Source organism: Ochotona curzoniae, unplaced genomic scaffold, assembly GCF_017591425.1.
Source record: "Ochotona curzoniae isolate NIBS_2020 unplaced genomic scaffold, NIBS_Ocur_1.0 scaffold_1852, whole genome shotgun sequence".
Classification (NCBI taxonomy): domain Eukaryota; kingdom Metazoa; phylum Chordata; class Mammalia; order Lagomorpha; family Ochotonidae; genus Ochotona; species Ochotona curzoniae.
In genome coordinates this window covers 28,389,336-28,405,467 of record NW_024467087.1, presented here as the reverse complement: position 1 = coordinate 28,405,467, position 16,132 = coordinate 28,389,336, and the positions used below count along the sequence as shown (strand labels likewise).

General features: G+C 43.9%; 1 protein-coding gene across 1 annotated transcript in view; it reads right to left on the bottom strand.

Annotated features, from left to right (window-relative positions):
- TRPC5 (transient receptor potential cation channel subfamily C member 5) overlaps window positions 1-16,132 on the bottom strand; it is a 137,663-nt gene that overhangs the window by 43,356 nt on the left and 78,175 nt on the right. The window contains exons 3-5 of the mRNA XM_040999942.1: window positions 8,723-9,059; window positions 7,289-7,428; window positions 2,168-2,490 (exon numbers count right to left, since the gene is read on the bottom strand). Of these exons, the coding sequence (XP_040855876.1) occupies window positions 2,168-2,490; window positions 7,289-7,428; window positions 8,723-9,059 (800 nt within the window). The remainder of the gene's footprint in view (window positions 1-2,167; window positions 2,491-7,288; window positions 7,429-8,722; window positions 9,060-16,132) is intronic.

Here is a 16,132-nt window from a genome sequence, read left to right as displayed (position 1 = left end):
CAATTCCATTTATGACAGGTGCCCATTCTTGTCCATAGTCCCTGCTGGGCAAGAGATGGGAGCAAAATGTCAGTTGGCAACAGGGGTGTTAAGAATCAGTACGAACTTGCAAGGGAGCATTTCCTATGCTTCCTTGGCAGAGTTCATGAGAAAGGGAACTTGGTAGGGTCCCAACCTCCTGGAAGGCACCTGAACTTCAGGTGTTCAATTCTAATGAACACTTTGATTCATCAAATGCAGTCCCCTGGTGCTCAAGTCACTACAGAATTACTCTATATATTGAAAACCACAGAGATGTGAATTCTGTCTCTAGGGTAATGCAAAAGAGGAAGCTGTTCCGAGAATACAGACACCAGTAAGGTGCTAAATCCTCACTGGACACTTTTGTGTTGGCTTACCCAAAACAACACTACATGTTCACCAGCCCTTTTGGGTCTCTTTATTTTCACATGAATCTGCTTTTCTATTCAAGATTTTGCCCTGAGTTCTGAGAAGAGGGATTGGAGTGTAGCCTAGTGGAGGGGCTACAATGGGCTACAATGGGCAATCGAGTGAGTTTGCACATTATTTTCACTGGGAAAATGAGGAGGAGCATTGCTTGTGGCCAATGTATTTGGGGGAACCTCCCCCAGGCTCGTGGATTCACAGTTGAAGGACTCCGAGTAGTCCTGCAGTGAAAGAAATCTTTTTAACTTTGTCCTGGCATTTCCAAAACTCATTCTCATGTCTGTCAAGCTGGGGTTTGGCAACTAATTTTAGGAATATGCTGCTAGAGACAAATAAAAGGGGCAGGCTGGACAGCTCCTTTCTTACCAGCTTTCTCACTCTTCTAGCAACACACCTCTAGGTCAAGCAGAAACCTCTCCTACCTCCCCCACCCACGTCTTTGTGCTGAGCCCATTTCTAGAATGTCTGTGCCCACTGCCCTACTGTCCTGTCTTAAGCTTTAGAAGTCGAGAAACAACACATCTTAGTTCAGTGACTAATTATCGTATGCAGCCTTGGGCTCCATTGCTGTGAATAGTGGAAATGAGTTTTTTCTTTCAGAATGGAAGCAGAGATGGACAAGGTATAGGACTGAGTCCGAAGTCAGCTCAGCAAAGTTCCTAACCTGATAAATTGCTTGACATGTCCTTGTTTGCTTTTTACTGTTTATCTCCTCTAACATCATACGTGTTAGACAATAAAAGTCATTCTGGAGTTTTGAAGGACCTGCAGAAGTAGGTCTTGACCTTACAGAGAAAAGACACCAGAATTTCACATGTCTGGAGGCAATGGTCTCTTGGACAAAAGCTTGCAAGACCTCTCTTTTGTATCCCGTGTGGAAGTGGGAGAGATTCCTAATCAGTGTTTGTTGTCCCTCAATTCATTTGAAAAAAAATTTGTTTTTGCAGTTAGCTGACTCTGATCTTGGCCTCAACCTGTCTCTTCTCTAGCTTACTCCTGCTTGATTTAAAATAGTTAGCTTTGCCTACCACTTGTTAAAAAAATAGAATTACTGCTTTTGAATGAAGAAGTACCTCCCTCACTCTCACTTATTTAAAGAATTAATCAGTTGGAGGTCAGTGCAGTGGCATAGCATGCTGATCCTCCACCCGCTAGTGCCAGCATCCCATATGGGCTCTGGCTTGTGTCCTGGCTGCTTCGCTTCCTATCCAGCTCTCTGCTTATGATCTAGGAAGACAATGGAGGATGGCCCACATCCTGGAATCCCTGCTTCCATGTGGGAGACCTAGAAGAAGCTCCCGGCTGCTGGCTTTGGATCAGCTCAGCTCCAGCCATTGTGGCCCTTTGGAGAGTGAACCAGTGGATGGAAGACTTCTCTGTCTCTCCTCTCTGTAAAATCTGTCAGATAAAAATTCATATTTTTAAAGAAGCAACGAATTATCTATAAAAGTTATGAATGCCACCACCATAGTTCAAACTAACTCCTTAGTTCTTGGTAGATTGTGTGCAAATTTGACTCTTTCTACCTTCTGTTAACTTCACAACTCCCCTAGCCTCCTGCCCTAAGAGAGAAGATTTCTCCTTTTGCTTCAGACCCTTTTGGTGGATCCACAGTGAACTTTGTATGCATTTTTAACAGGCAGTGATAAAGTTGTGGGCTGAAAATACAGCAATATGCAGATGGCAGAAAAAAGGTGAAAGAGCAGAGATGGGGTCTTACGTGGAGAAGGCATTGTTCTGTTTCTCACATCGGATCCCCTTGCAGTTGTTAGGCTCATCGATAGCTCTTGTCTCATAATAAAAGTAAAGCTGGTTCAGTCCGTTGGCAAAGGCCAGCAGTACCAGGCAGTAGATAAAGAGGAATTTGAGGATATCAAGTAGCATGCGTCCCAAAGAGATCTGCAGAGGCCCCAAGTGAGAGTTGGCTGTGAACAGGGATATGAGGCGCAATGAACTCAAAATGTTGGATATTGCAAAGAGTGCTTCTGCAATCAGAGTCGGGTGCCACATTTCCCATTCCTCCCTTGGACGAGAACCATTATACTGAAAGAAACAACAAGTTCACAAAAAATGAGAGGTACAGTGAGAAGTCACCAAACTTTCCCCATTTCTTGCATCTTTTGACACCCAAATAAAGTTATCAAAATATGCAGCAAGCATTCATTTATACAACAGGCGTGGCACTGGCTATCTGTTTTGTAGTTATTGTTCCATCTGATCAATACGTGGTGCTATTAACTCTTTCTCCCATGCTCATCAAAATATCTACCCAAGACATGCACACAGCAGAGCAAATTGCAGAGCATCCATCTGTGGCAACATGTGGGGTTTATCTGTAACCATTTTTGAGTTGTAGGACTTTTTAGATTATTTTTAGAGGGTGTCACTTAAAACCTCTGGTATGCTCCAGCTAGGATGGGTAGGGAACAATGCTACTGCTTCCTATTAAGAGTTTGAATGGCATCTAACCATCTACCAGGGAAAACTTAAAAGTTCCTGAAAGACAAGGGTAGACGCAGCCTCCTTGGGGTATGGATGTTCATTTTCGCTCTCCTGCTGATTGCAATTTGGGGCTGATACAGCAACCGTATGAACCACTCATTGGAACTTTCTGCTGATCTTTTTGTATCTTGCATTGCAGTCTGTAGCACTGCAAATGGCAGATTTAGTAGTGCTCCACCCAGTGGCGTACAGATGCATTTTTTTTTACAGTTGCTTTATTAGTCCTAGAAGTTAGAATGTCACTGTAGCACGACTGAAGATTTGGGGGTTGCAAGGAGGTGAGGAGCCAGTATTTATGAAGTTATTTGCCTATTTCCCAGTCCTCCACTAGGCTTCCAACTCCTGAAATTCTGGGGGATAGCCTTGTAAGAAGGATGACATCATTGTGAGATCGCAGCTCCAATTTGGGCATTATTACTAAGCACTGTCTGTATTCCAATTACATTATAAAATGAGAATAATGTGCACTCCCATCCACTGTACATGTTTATCATTCTGTATCCATATGCGAAAATCTGTGTACTCCGCAAGGGGAGATGATACGGAAAAACAAAAAGCTCCTTACTTCCCTCCCCAGGTTAGAAGTAGATTTTGCCTGGGATTCAAACTGAAGCATATTGCTTTGAGCGCTCTTCTAAATTTAATTTCTCAGGACTAAATGTAAACAAATTTCCTGAGCAAATGTTGCTTTAGGGGGGCGCCAAATCATATTGTTAGCATTTCTAAAATGTGCTTCAGTCCCAACGGAGGGAACTGATGTCGATAAAATCACTTGTGTGCGTTCAATATACTTCACTGTCAGAGGAGCTTGGGAAAACTGTGACACATTTGTCCTTCTGTTTCAAATAGACTTTAAGGTGGCCAATCAGTTTTAAGTGCTCTTGATCACCTCCTATATTCCGGTATTTTTCTCCCTCCCCCTCATCCCCCCAATTCACTTCTTTGCTGTGAACTCCAGAGAAAGTGAGTGGCTTGCCATAGATCATACAGCAAGATGGTAGCAGAGCCAGGACTATACTTCAGGTCTCCAGATATTCCGTCTAGCACTATTTCTACTAAATGTTACTTTTATGATTGCTGATACCACAGCACAGGTGTTCAATAGGCCTCCAGACACTTTGAGGTACATACGAGATGGGGACTATTTGTAGAAAACAAAACAAGACTGTGTTTTAAAAACTGGAAATTATCAGTGGGATTCAAACATAAATTTATTTTGCACAAATTGTTTTTGAAATCCATGCTACATATTTCCCACAAACCTTTTGAAGAGCTTTACATATAGCATCATTTGAAGCTTTCTCTGTAGCAAGAATTGTACTCACAGGGAGCTCTGTGCATGGAATGGCGAATCTGGATTTACAGAACACCCAGCAATATGAAAGACAATCCTCACAGCAAATCTATCTTGCATCTATGCTTTAGAGATGGATATCATGTCTCATAAGTGCAGATGGAGGCATTTAAAGGTCATTGTGGTAACCAAAGAGGGGACCTAGAAGAATTTGGCTCTTCAAGCCAAATCCAGTCTGAGTACTTTTATGTATGCTGTAGTTATGTATAAGTTTTTCCTTGCAGACACAGTCCCAATGCAGGGAGTTGGGGTGGGCTAAAAATCAACAGGTTCTATGATTTTCAGGTACGTAATATTAGGAGGCAGATAATATTTTCTTATATTTTTGAGGTGGAATTTAACTTGAAAATTCTCAGCCCAGCCTTTTAAAGGCTTTGTGAATTGCACTGAGAAAGGTGGTCTAACACAAGGACTCAACAGTAATAAAGATATAGGGAAAGAGGATTGCATCTTTAACTAAATACTGGAAAGAGGATTGCATCTTAAACTAAATACTGGTAGAAAAAAAGACAACACTGTGTGGATCTCAAATCTATGATAATCTGTGCACATAGAAGTAAAGCATCAATGGGACAGATCTAGGTCATACTATCCTGCAGGAGAACAGAACAATTGTTTCCCATTTGTGGGGTTGTTTGGGAACACTGAGGGTCAATATTAGATGCATTTTTTTTCTTTCAGGCACTTTGTTATGTGTCTTTGGGTCTTGTTTTCATAGACCATGTGAAATGGCATACACTCATGCTGTTGACTGACTTTTCAAGGAAGGAATCTTTAAGTCTAGCTCATCCCGTGGTGCTTGTGTACTTTCTCAATACAGTTGTGACCTGAAATGTGTCAAGAGTCCTTTGGAGTGTTTCTTGTGGCCTTACCTCAAAGAAGTGGACTCAGTCTGCTTGGAAAAGGACATCTCAGACTAACTGATCTCTGTAGATGAATAGGCCAGAATATCCATTTACAAGTTCTTCTTGCAAATCCAACGTCTGCTTGTGGCATGTCTGTCTTTGCAAATCCTCATTTTTGAAGACATTCATTTCTGGCAGAGGACTTTGAGTTATGTGTTTGTCAGTTGAGTAGAATTTTCCCAGCTTAAAAGAGTGAATTTATTCCTACACTTTGTGATGGAGAAGTATCTAGGTCTTTGGAAAACTTGCCAATGAAGTTCAACAGGTTATGTGATAAGCTGACAGTTGCAGACACATTTTCATAGCCTCAAATGTCAATCATTTTCTTCCTCACTTATTCTAAACAAAATTCAGCAATTTCTAGATTGATAATTTATGGTTCTTCCTGTATATAAATACCACTTCCAAAGGAAGCAATGCTCTTTTTTGTTACTTAGCAGAATGCCAAAATCACATGGACTTCACCCAGGCATGTTAACCTGAGAGTCAAACATTTCCTCACCAGCTTTTGCTTTAAGGAAGTTCTAAGTATGTGTTAAATGATCACCGCATGTATAAGGCACACTCTTGGGCTTCTTTCAAAAATGTTTTATGACTGCATTTCATATTCATCTTTTGCAAAACTCCCAGGTCTTCAAGTCTATGAAATATGCATAATAGGGATATAAAAATAAACTAAGCTGTTGGAGATTTGGTGGATGGCCACATTCCCATTCTAAAACTCTTCAACGTGGAATGTAAAGCCAAAAGTGTGACTGACCAGATAATATTGGAGACTGAATTGTCAGTCTTTCCTCATAGTTGGAAAGTTCAACTTGGGAAAGAGGAAGCACAGCTATCCTATTATTTAGAAAGCACAAAACATGGGGGCCACATGGTGGCATGGTGAGTTAATCCTCTGCCTGTGGTGCTGGGGTCTCACAGGGGCACCAGTTCATGTCCTTGCCGCTCCACTTCTAGTCCAGCTCTCTGCTAGTGGCCTGGGAAAGTAGCAGAGGGTGGCCCAAGTCCTGGGCCATGTTGGAGACCCAGAAGAAAGTCTGAGCTCCCAACTTCTGATTAGCTCAGCTCTAGCCTTTTTGGCCATTTAGGGAATGAACCAATAGATGGAAGACATTCTCTCTCTGTCTTTCCTTCTCTCTGAAAAAAATCTGCCTTTCATATAAAAATAATAAATCTTTAAAACTAACAAACAAAAACACAAAACCTGAGCTCATAGCCTGTGATTACTCACAGTGAAGTGTCGGGCCTGAAGGTATTTTCAAGATAATTCAAGTTGCATGTTGTGTGGGAGAAGCATCCAGGTGGTATGTGTGTGTGTGTACAGATGCGTGATAATTAGCTGATCTGGGAGAGAGGCATACATTGAATGACATTCACAGTAGCCAGTTTCATAGTGACTCGATTGATCATCTGGTGGTGGACATGATGAGGGAGGCAGAGATTATTAGAGGCCTTTGTCTCTTGCGGTGAGGCTTCTGGGGTTTTGTTTTCTGTCACATGAAGACTAGTTGAGGGAAGTGGCAATGTTTACCTTTGAGAAAAGATGACTCTGTGGGTAGGGCATAGGTTTTATATCAGAAGCACTGTGTTGGAGAAGAACAACTTTGTTCTGTTTGAATCCACAGGGATAAAGGACTGCCAGTGGAGGTGGCAAAGGGAGAATAATATTAGACAACTCTAAAGTAGCTGTTTTTTAATGGAATGACCAAGGTCAACAGAAGCTTTTGGTGGTAATGGATTCAGTGAACTTCCTGTCTCTGTCCTATGCAAGCATTAGTGGGCCATCCCCTGGGCAAGGTCATTTTGGAGAGGATTTTAACACAGAAAGCTAAAGGCCCTTTTCATCCTGAGAGTTTAGGTAGGTAATGATCCATCTGAAAATTGTTCCCTTCTCCACTCTCTTTGCTTAGGTGACACTGCTTACAAACCATTGAACCAATGCCTATTTAGATGACACTTTCCTGCATGGAGGAACTGTCATCATTATTTTTCTTCTAAACCATTTGTGCTCTCAGTGAAAAAGCTTAGTGTCAGAAAAAATCATTGCTGAAGAAAAATGACAGATGTCCCAATTTACCTTGACATAGGCCACAATCTTCAAGGAAATAGTTGCCAAGTAGAGGGAGTTCATTGCAAAATCCATCAGGTTCCACCAGTCATGGATGTATTCAGTAAATCCACCATCCCACATTTCCTTAATCTCCCCCCAAATAAAACCTGGAAATGGAAACAAAAAATTTACTTTTGTATTGGCTGAGTCCTGGTTGTCATAGTAGGATCTCCCAAGGGAACACAGATGAAATGAATCAGGGCCAGTGAAGTTCCAAGAGACAGTTATCACTTCACTCTTTCATTCCTTTGCCACTTCCCAATCTTGAACTTGCTAAGCCCAGTTGACTTCTGTTGAAGTTGCCCAAAGCTTATGCTTTTCTCAGTGCTGCAATTGCTATAGTTACAGGAAATGCTGTTGCTATTTGGGGTGCTTCATCTTACCTTCTATTCCTATTTTGGAGTGGGAGTAATGCCATCAACAGATTAACTAGATCAATGTTTTCCCATTGGCTTTTGTTTCCACCAGTGTTTGGAGAAATAATTTCCCAGTGAGTAGGGAGGCAAGCAACCATGGACTGTATTACCAGATGTTAAGGCTGAAGCTGGGCAACGGTGCTGCAAATAATTTCTTTTCTCCTTTCTTCTCTCATTGCATGGACATTTTGTGCAATTTGTCCTGATGACTTAGATGTTTCTTTTGTCTTGGAATATCAAAAACTCTAAGAATTGCTGTGACCTAGCCTGGTGTTCTTCAGACTTCAAAATGTATGTGAATTACCTAAGGTAAGATGCAGATACGAGGTGGGACCTGAGATTCTGTATGTGTGACAAGCTCTCAGGTCATGCTGCTATTGCCAGTCTGGGGAATCACAGTTGGCGTAGCAAGGACTTAGAGGCTTCCGATGTGTTGGAGGATGAAGTGTACACTGCAATCTAACTCTCCCTGGAAGCTCCTGGTAGGGCGTTTTTTACCCTACCACGGGTAAAGATTCCAGGTTTCTCAAGCTTCTTAAATCAGTATCCAAATAGGATGTGGACCTTGAACAAATATTGGGATGCTGTAGGGTTAGTAGCAGATCCATGTGCTTGTCCCTTCCCCACATAATGAAAAAGAGAACTTAAAATAGACTCATCAGAACTGGCTCTGACCAGCTTACCTGAGGCTCTTCCTGACTGATGGCTTTCTCTGTAAACCAATGGACAGAATCTTTGTCCTTGAATATGTTAGGTCAGCTGAGGCAATCCCTAGGCAGACTGCCAGTCTTACTGTGGGACATGCACTGCTGAGGGATCACTCAAGACCAGTGCAACCCCATTTCTCAGACTCCACTGTTTGGAGGGGGGATTAACACTTACTTCAAAGACAGTCTGATTATCTGACTGTAAGCTCTGGTAGTTTCTTTAGGCGGTAAGTACCAGAAGGCAGTGAGTCTGGCAGCTGCTCATGATTTTGACTCACCTAGAACCCAGGGCAATATCATCCATTCTACGACAGTTGGGGGAGGTCCCTGTACATGGAGGTCTGTTCTGACGATGTGCTGAGAAGCCAGGAGAAGCATGAAGAGGAAGGTCAGATAGGACGCTGTGTGGCAGATGAACTTGATAAAGGGTTTCTTGATGAACAGCCCGAGGTTGCTTCTGGGTGAGATCAGATAGGCTATAGAAAGCATGGGAAATAGGAACCCGATGGTCATGCATGTCAGAAGCTTGACTACCCAGTGTTTCCGCCGCCATCCTGGGAAGCCGTCGTACCACAAGGTGGCAAGCAACTGTTGGCAGTTGGGTTGAGCAACAAACTGGGAAAAGAAGAGAACAGGTTAGGCCTCTGCGGTGTCCTAGGGACAAAGCTCTATTCATAATACCACCACCAGTTCCCCCAACAACTCTAACAAGGGAGGGGCTGGATCCCCTGCAAGAGGCAGGTTCCAACGAACAAGTCTGATCCGAGAGAGCTTGACTTGTCAAGTGGTGAATGAAATGAGCTCTTCCTTAGGGTTGATTAGTTGTTTCACATATTAAAATGAGTTCACCGTGTTCTGTTTATGCTGTAGTAAATATCTTCCTAGAAGCCCTCCCAGCATGTTTGAGTGATGGCTTCCCAAGCCTGGCTTTGCCTCAGAATCCCCAGGGACATTAAATCACACCACAGATACATGAAATAAACCTTTGAGAGCCTACGCAACTGTTTTTATAAAATTTCCTGGGAATTTACTTGCCTCTTAGCAGAAAATCATGGATCTATCTCAATTCAAATCGATTCACTTCTCTTTATTCCCCTAGCCTACAATAGTTCATCATCAAATGTGTACTCTGTTTGGGCAAACATAAACTGGCAGGAAATAAGCCCAGGCCTATGATTATGTTTCAATATGGAAATGAATTTCCTTTTTCATTTTGTCTCCACCCCCACCCCTGTTTTGTTTTGAGCACCTCTTGGTTGCCTTGTAAGGAGTCAAGTTGCTGCTTTGTCATCTATTTAACACTATCTCTAGTCTCGACATGCAAAAGGGGAAAATATTTGGAGACCAACTTTACAATGTTGTATACTAGCCCATCTGGGATTTTACTTAAAGGCAATCAACAATGTGTCAGTGATTAATAATTAAGGAATCATCAGTATTGCAAGTCACCCTCCAGCTGCTACTTCTCAATAAGTGACACAATTGGGAACTCAACTGTCAACCTAGATTTGAAATACTGCCTATATTTGGCTACCCCATCTTCCCATGGGGCAAGTTAAACAGAGCTGCACTTTAGAGCTTGCTAGTGCAAATGAAATAAACGTCTTCCATCCCTTCTCCCAACAACCCCAGGCAAACTAGTCTAACTTTCTTGTTAGTATTTGTGAATGGCACTAACTTTCCATTTAAACCATTTTTCTCCTTGAGTGCATACCTGGACTACATCTCACAGTGAAGTGTGGCCAAGTAGCTCAATTTCTTTCTTTTCTTTCCTTCCTTCCCAGCTACGTGTCTTTTTTTTTTTTTTAAGATTTAGTTTTATTTGAAAGGTAGATTTTATAGAGAGAATGACAGAGAGAGAGAGAAACGTCTTCCTTCTGCTGGTTCACCAGCCCCCCGCCAATGGCTGTAATGGCAGGAGCTAAGCTGATCTAAAACTAAGAGCCAGGAGTTTCTTCTGGATCTCCAGCGGGGGTGCAGGGTCCCAAGGCTTTGGGCCATTCTCGACTGATTTCCCAGGCCACAAGCAGGGAGCTGGATGGGAGTGGAGCAGCTGGGACATAAACTGGAGCTTGCCCTTCAATATGCATTCCCCCTCCTGGTCTTTTCTATGGCCAGGCTCCAGGCTCCAGGCTCCAGATTGTTTAGCTTAGTGTTTGACTGCCCAACTGATCTGCAGTGCTGTAGGCAACTTTGTTGTTAAACAACTGGTGCAGTTTTTTTTTTCCCCAACAAATTCCCTCAAGGGAAAGGACTACTGGTATTTAAAAGATTACAAAGACAAACTTGGAATGTAGTTTTTCCAGGTGTTTCCTAACAGGTCCCACAGTGGCATATCTTTGGGGAGAGGCCTCTTTAGGGTGTTCCAGACACAGTCTACTCCCCTTCAGTGAGTAGTAGGTGAGTAGTAGTATGGCTTCTATATTTCCAAAGCTATTGGCTTTCAATGTTTCTGTGGAGTTGGGTAAAAGTTCGTACAGGGCAAGTTAAAACATCAGAATTTGCTGTTTTCTTTCTTTTTTTAATTCAAAATGTAGCTGTTTATCTGAATAAATATAGCTTTGATGTTGTAAGCTCTTGACTAATTTCCAGAATTATGAAAATGCTGAGGATGAAAAATTATCCAATATCTTTTTTGCTTTTTTAAAGCAAGGTTGAGGTTGGTGTGATGGTGTGGCGAGCTGTTTTTTAGCATGCTTGCATCTGGGGTCCCTGCTAAGCTGTGCTTCCAGTACAACTTCATGCTAATGTGACTGGAGGGCAGTGGGAGATGGCCCGGGTGCTTGGATTTCTACCAGCCACAGGAGTGACTAAATGGAGTTTCCGGTTTCTGGCTTTCTCCTGACCTGCTTGCAGCTATTGGCAAGCATTTGCATTTGGTGAGAAAACCAGAAGATGAAAGATATTCTCTGTGTGTGTCTGTATGTCTCTCCTGTCTGTCACTCTGCCCTTCACAAAAATAAATAAATCTTTAAAAAAAAAACAAACCAGGTTTTTCACAAGTCTTTATCACTGTGGAAGTACCTCCCCTTGTGATATTTGAACACTTCATGGAAATGATGTTGTAATTCTAAGTGACTTAGTGTGAATGATGGAGTCCTTTGCACAGTTCTTCCCCGGGCTTCAAAACACAAATGTCAAGTTTGAGGAAACAGGGAGCCTCTTAAAAGCCCAGAGTCTTGGGGTCAGCACTGTGTCCTATGGGCACAGCTGCCACCTACAGTCTGGCATCCACCATGTGTGCTGATTCTACGTCCTAGCTGCTCCATTTCTGACCCAGCTCTCTACTTTTGGCCTGGAAAGAGTAGAGGATGGATCATGCCCTAGAGACCCTGCACCCATGTCAGAGACCCAGATGAGGCTGTTGGCTCCTGGCTTCAGACCACAGGCTCAGCTCCAGCTGTTGAGGGCATTTGGGGAGTGAGCCAGAGGACAGAAGATGCCTTTCTTTCTTTCTTTCTTTCTTTCTTTCTTTCTTTCTTTCTTTCTTTCTTTCTTTCTTTCTTTCTTTCTTTCTTTCTTTCTTTTCTTTCTCTTTCCTTCTTCCTTTCTCTCTGTAGCTCTGTCTTTCAAGTATATGTTTGAAAATTCCAGAAGTCTTGGTGTTGTTTACAGACAGATTATGGGGCCTGACACGATGGCCTAGTGCCCAAATCCTTGCCTTGCAACCACTGGGATCCCATACGGGCACCAATTCAGGTCCCAGCAGCTCCACTTCCCATCTAACTCCATGCTTGTGGCCTGGGAAAACATTCAAGGACGGCCCAACGTCTTGGGATCCTGCACCTGGGTGGGAGACCCGGAAGAAGCTCTTGGCTTCGGATTGGCTCAGTTATAGCTATTGTGGCCACTTGGGGAGTGAGCCAATGAATGGAAGATCTTTCTCACTCTTTCTTTCTGTATGTCTGTCTTCCCAATAAAAATAAATAAATCTTTAAAAATAAAGACAGACTATGTTTTCCCCATTATATTCTCAGTATGTTGCAAAGTGCCTGGCCCAACATAGATACTGAATATGTAAATGATAAGCAATTGAATAAATAGGTGTGTATTGGTGAACACTATCTTTCCAAAGTCTTCTCCTCTTACAGTATGGAGTAAGTGAAGCCTGGGAACTAAGACAAGTCCCTTGGGAATTACCATTGGGAACTGCTCTTAACACAGGCTTACTTTTAATGTATGAGCACATACAATGGACCAGATACTAGACTGGATTTTCATGTGTATCATCTTATAGCACCTTAAAGGCAAATGTTAGTATTATACCTGTTTTACAGATGATGGGACTAAACTGGAGGTCAGATACGTAAGTAAGCCATGATGCCAGGACGGAAGCCTTAGCCTGACCACAGACCAAGTCTTAAGAACTACATTCTCTGACACTCCATGGATGTCAAGTGCCTTCCCCAATTGCCTTGACATAGTGAGCCAAGGTCCATATCACTGATTGCTTTGGGGGAAGGTATTGAAGTGATATTCCTGTTTGGAGGAAGTGGTAATACATGAAGCTATTCATTTCGAGTGGGTATGTCAGATCAGCTAATTAAGGAACCCGCAGGCCAGCAAAGCCCAGAAACAACGGGCCCTATTCCAGGAGTGGGAGCCCACAGGCAGCTGGGCAAAGCGGGAGAAGTGGAGCATAGCTACGGACAGTAGGGAGGCTGGAGCAGCTCCATGGGTCCTTTCCCCTCCTAGGAATAATCCCCGTGAGGAGGAATTTTTCAGGTTCTCTTGAAAAGCACCTAGCTCTCTTCCAGAAAACTGGCAAAACAGCTGTGCCCTCACTGCAGCTAAGTGTTACATTCCTGCGCACTGAGGATTCTCTTTAGTCCTTGCCAGCGCACCAGGTGTGATGTTTGTGCTTCCAGCTGTCAAAATCATAATTTGGGGGTACTGTTGTCCTGCAGCAGGCTAAGCCACTGCCTGCAACACCGGCATCCCATGTGAGTGCCAGCTTGAGTTCCGGCTGCTCTACTTCCCATTCAGCTCCCTGCTAAAGCCCCGTGAGAGCGAAGGAAGATGGCTCAAAGCGTGCTGCCCCTGCTAGCCATGTGGGAGACCTGGATGAAGCTCCTGGTTTCAGCCTCGCCTAGCTCTGGCCACTGTGATCATCAGGGGAGTGAATCAGTGACTGAGAACCTCAGTCTGTGTGTTTTCCTCTTTCTCTTCAACTTTGCCTTTTAAATCAATCAATCGAACAATCTTTAAGCATCCACCAATCAGCTCTACTAATGCCCAGGTCACAGAGAGTAACCCAAAGCAGAGCAGAATGTGACTTGCTCATTACAACGGAGATGCAAGATCAGTACGACTTGGTTCAGGCTTTTCCACAAGCATGTTGGGATTGCTCCGCTGTGCCCGGCTCTGTGTGGCGCACGTGGAAGGTCACAGCTACAGAGACGGAGAAGCAGGGAGTGTCCCAGGAGGAGCTCCTCAGGGGGGAGAGTGACCTAACTCATGTGAAACCAGGAGCATGACAGTCGTGTCTGGACGCCGAAGGCTGCACAGGCAGTACTGAGGGCAAAATATGCCAGGTTCCCAGGCAGTGGGTTTGTGTGTGTGTGTGTGTGTGAAGATTTATTTGTTTTTATTGAAAAGGCAGATCAGATTTACAGAGAAGACAGAAAGATCTTGCTGCTTCACTCCCCAAATGGCTGCAATAGCCAGAGCCGAAGCCAAGAGCCAGGAGCTTCTTCTGGGTCTCCCACGGGGGTGCAGGGTCCCAAGGCTTTGGGTCATTCTCAACTGATTTCCCAGGCCACAAGCAGGGAGTTGGAAGGGAAGTGGAGCAGCCAGGACATGAACCAGGTGCCCATATGAGATGCTGGTGCTTGGAGGTGGAGGATTAACCAGCTGAGCCATTGTTCCAGGCCCTACAGTGGGCTCTTAAAGAGCTGTTTAGGCCACACCCTTTGAAATTGGAAGATATTTTAGCAAGTGAGGTCAGGAGAAAAGCCCACTCACCTTCCATCTCCTGTGACCACCATTTTATAAAAGAAAGGGGTAGTTTTTGACCTGGATTCATTTTGCTTTAGAAAAAGTTCACTGCTTTCTCATCAGGCACCGCACTATGGGTACTTAAAAACATTAAAAAAAAAAAAAAACTTGGGGAAGGGGTGAGGGGAGAAGTCAGCAGGCACTGGAATCCCAAGAAAAGGCTCTAGAGAATCATGAAATCAGAGATTGTCACCTCTTTCGGGAAGCCCTCCCTGCCTGCTCCAGCCTGTGAGGATCAGAGCCCTTTGCATCTTCCTTGTGGAACCTATCAGAGTCTAGTCGGCTCACTGTTGATTACAATCTGTGACTGAGCGTTCCTATCAGACAGCGTCCTTCTCGGGAGGAGGAATCATTTTGCATGTGTCATTTCATACACCCAAAGGCCTTGTAGACATTTACTGGATTTGTCAAGGCTAAAAAAATCCCCTGTTCTTTCTTCCTGCTAAGATTCAGAGCTGATGGTTCAGTGGCCCACTGGGCAGTTCCTCTTGGCAATTCAAATGCCTTTGAAACACACAAACCCCTCAGAACTCTTTCCTCCCAACCCACACTGATTTTCTTTTTTCCCCCTGAGTTCTGCTGGCTTTAAAGCCACTTGTCACACAGCAGCCTAATAGCCACAGAGAAAATGTACACAGGATTGCCTATGTTTTTGATACTTTTAGAAGCATTAAAAAAAAATTTGTTTTTACTTCAAAATGGATTGTTACAAAGAGAGAAGGAGAGAGAGAGAGAGAGAGAGAGAGAGAGAGAGAGAGAGAGAGAGAGATCTTCAATCCACTGGTTCACTCCCTAAATGACCACTATGGTCAGAGCTGACCTGATTTCCCAGGCCATAAGCAGAAAGCTGGATGATAAATAGAGCACCCAGGATATGAACTGGCGCCATGGGGGATGCCAGCAGCACAGTGTGGATGATCAGCTTGCTGTGTCACTGTGCACTAAGGCATAGCTCTGAGTCAGCCCCCGCGTGGGGCAGCAAGCAGGGCAGCACCAGCACACCCTGTTCTTAGACTCTGATCTTGTCTAAGGCATTTATATTCAATTTATTTTTTGACTTGTAATGTTTTCTCTCAAAAAAGATTTCTTTTTTATTTGAAAGGCAGAGTTACGCACACACACAGGTGCACACACACGCACATACACACAGATCCTCCATTTGCTGCTTCACTCTCCAATTAGGTGCAACAGCCAGAACTGAGCAGATCTGAAACCAGGAGCTAGGAGCTCTTCTGGGTCTCCCATGTGAGTACAGGGTCCCAAGGCTTTGGGCCATGCTCCTGTTCTTTCTCAGGACAGAAGCAGGGAGCTGGATGTGAACTGGAGCAGCCAGGGCTAGAGCTGGTGTACATATGAGTGCACTGCAGTCGGAGGCCTAGCTTATCACCCCGTGGTGCTGGCCCCCCAACAGGTACAATTTTTTAAAAATAGGAAACCATGTGGGTAATGAAGGCGAAAATTGAATAGTGAGCTGGGACCAGACCTTTCTGGTTATTGATGGAGTCCCTGCTCCCCGAGGTGGCAGCAGACAATGAGCAGAAGTCCTTTCGTGGGGGCAGAGGCTGGGAGAGTGGGAAAAGCTCCGGCGAAGTGAGCCAGGCTGTGTTGCTGAGAAAGCCAGCAAGCAACAAGTTTGCAGTGGTTCTATTAGCAACCGGAAGTAGTGAGAGGAAAAAGATCTTTTACCGCCT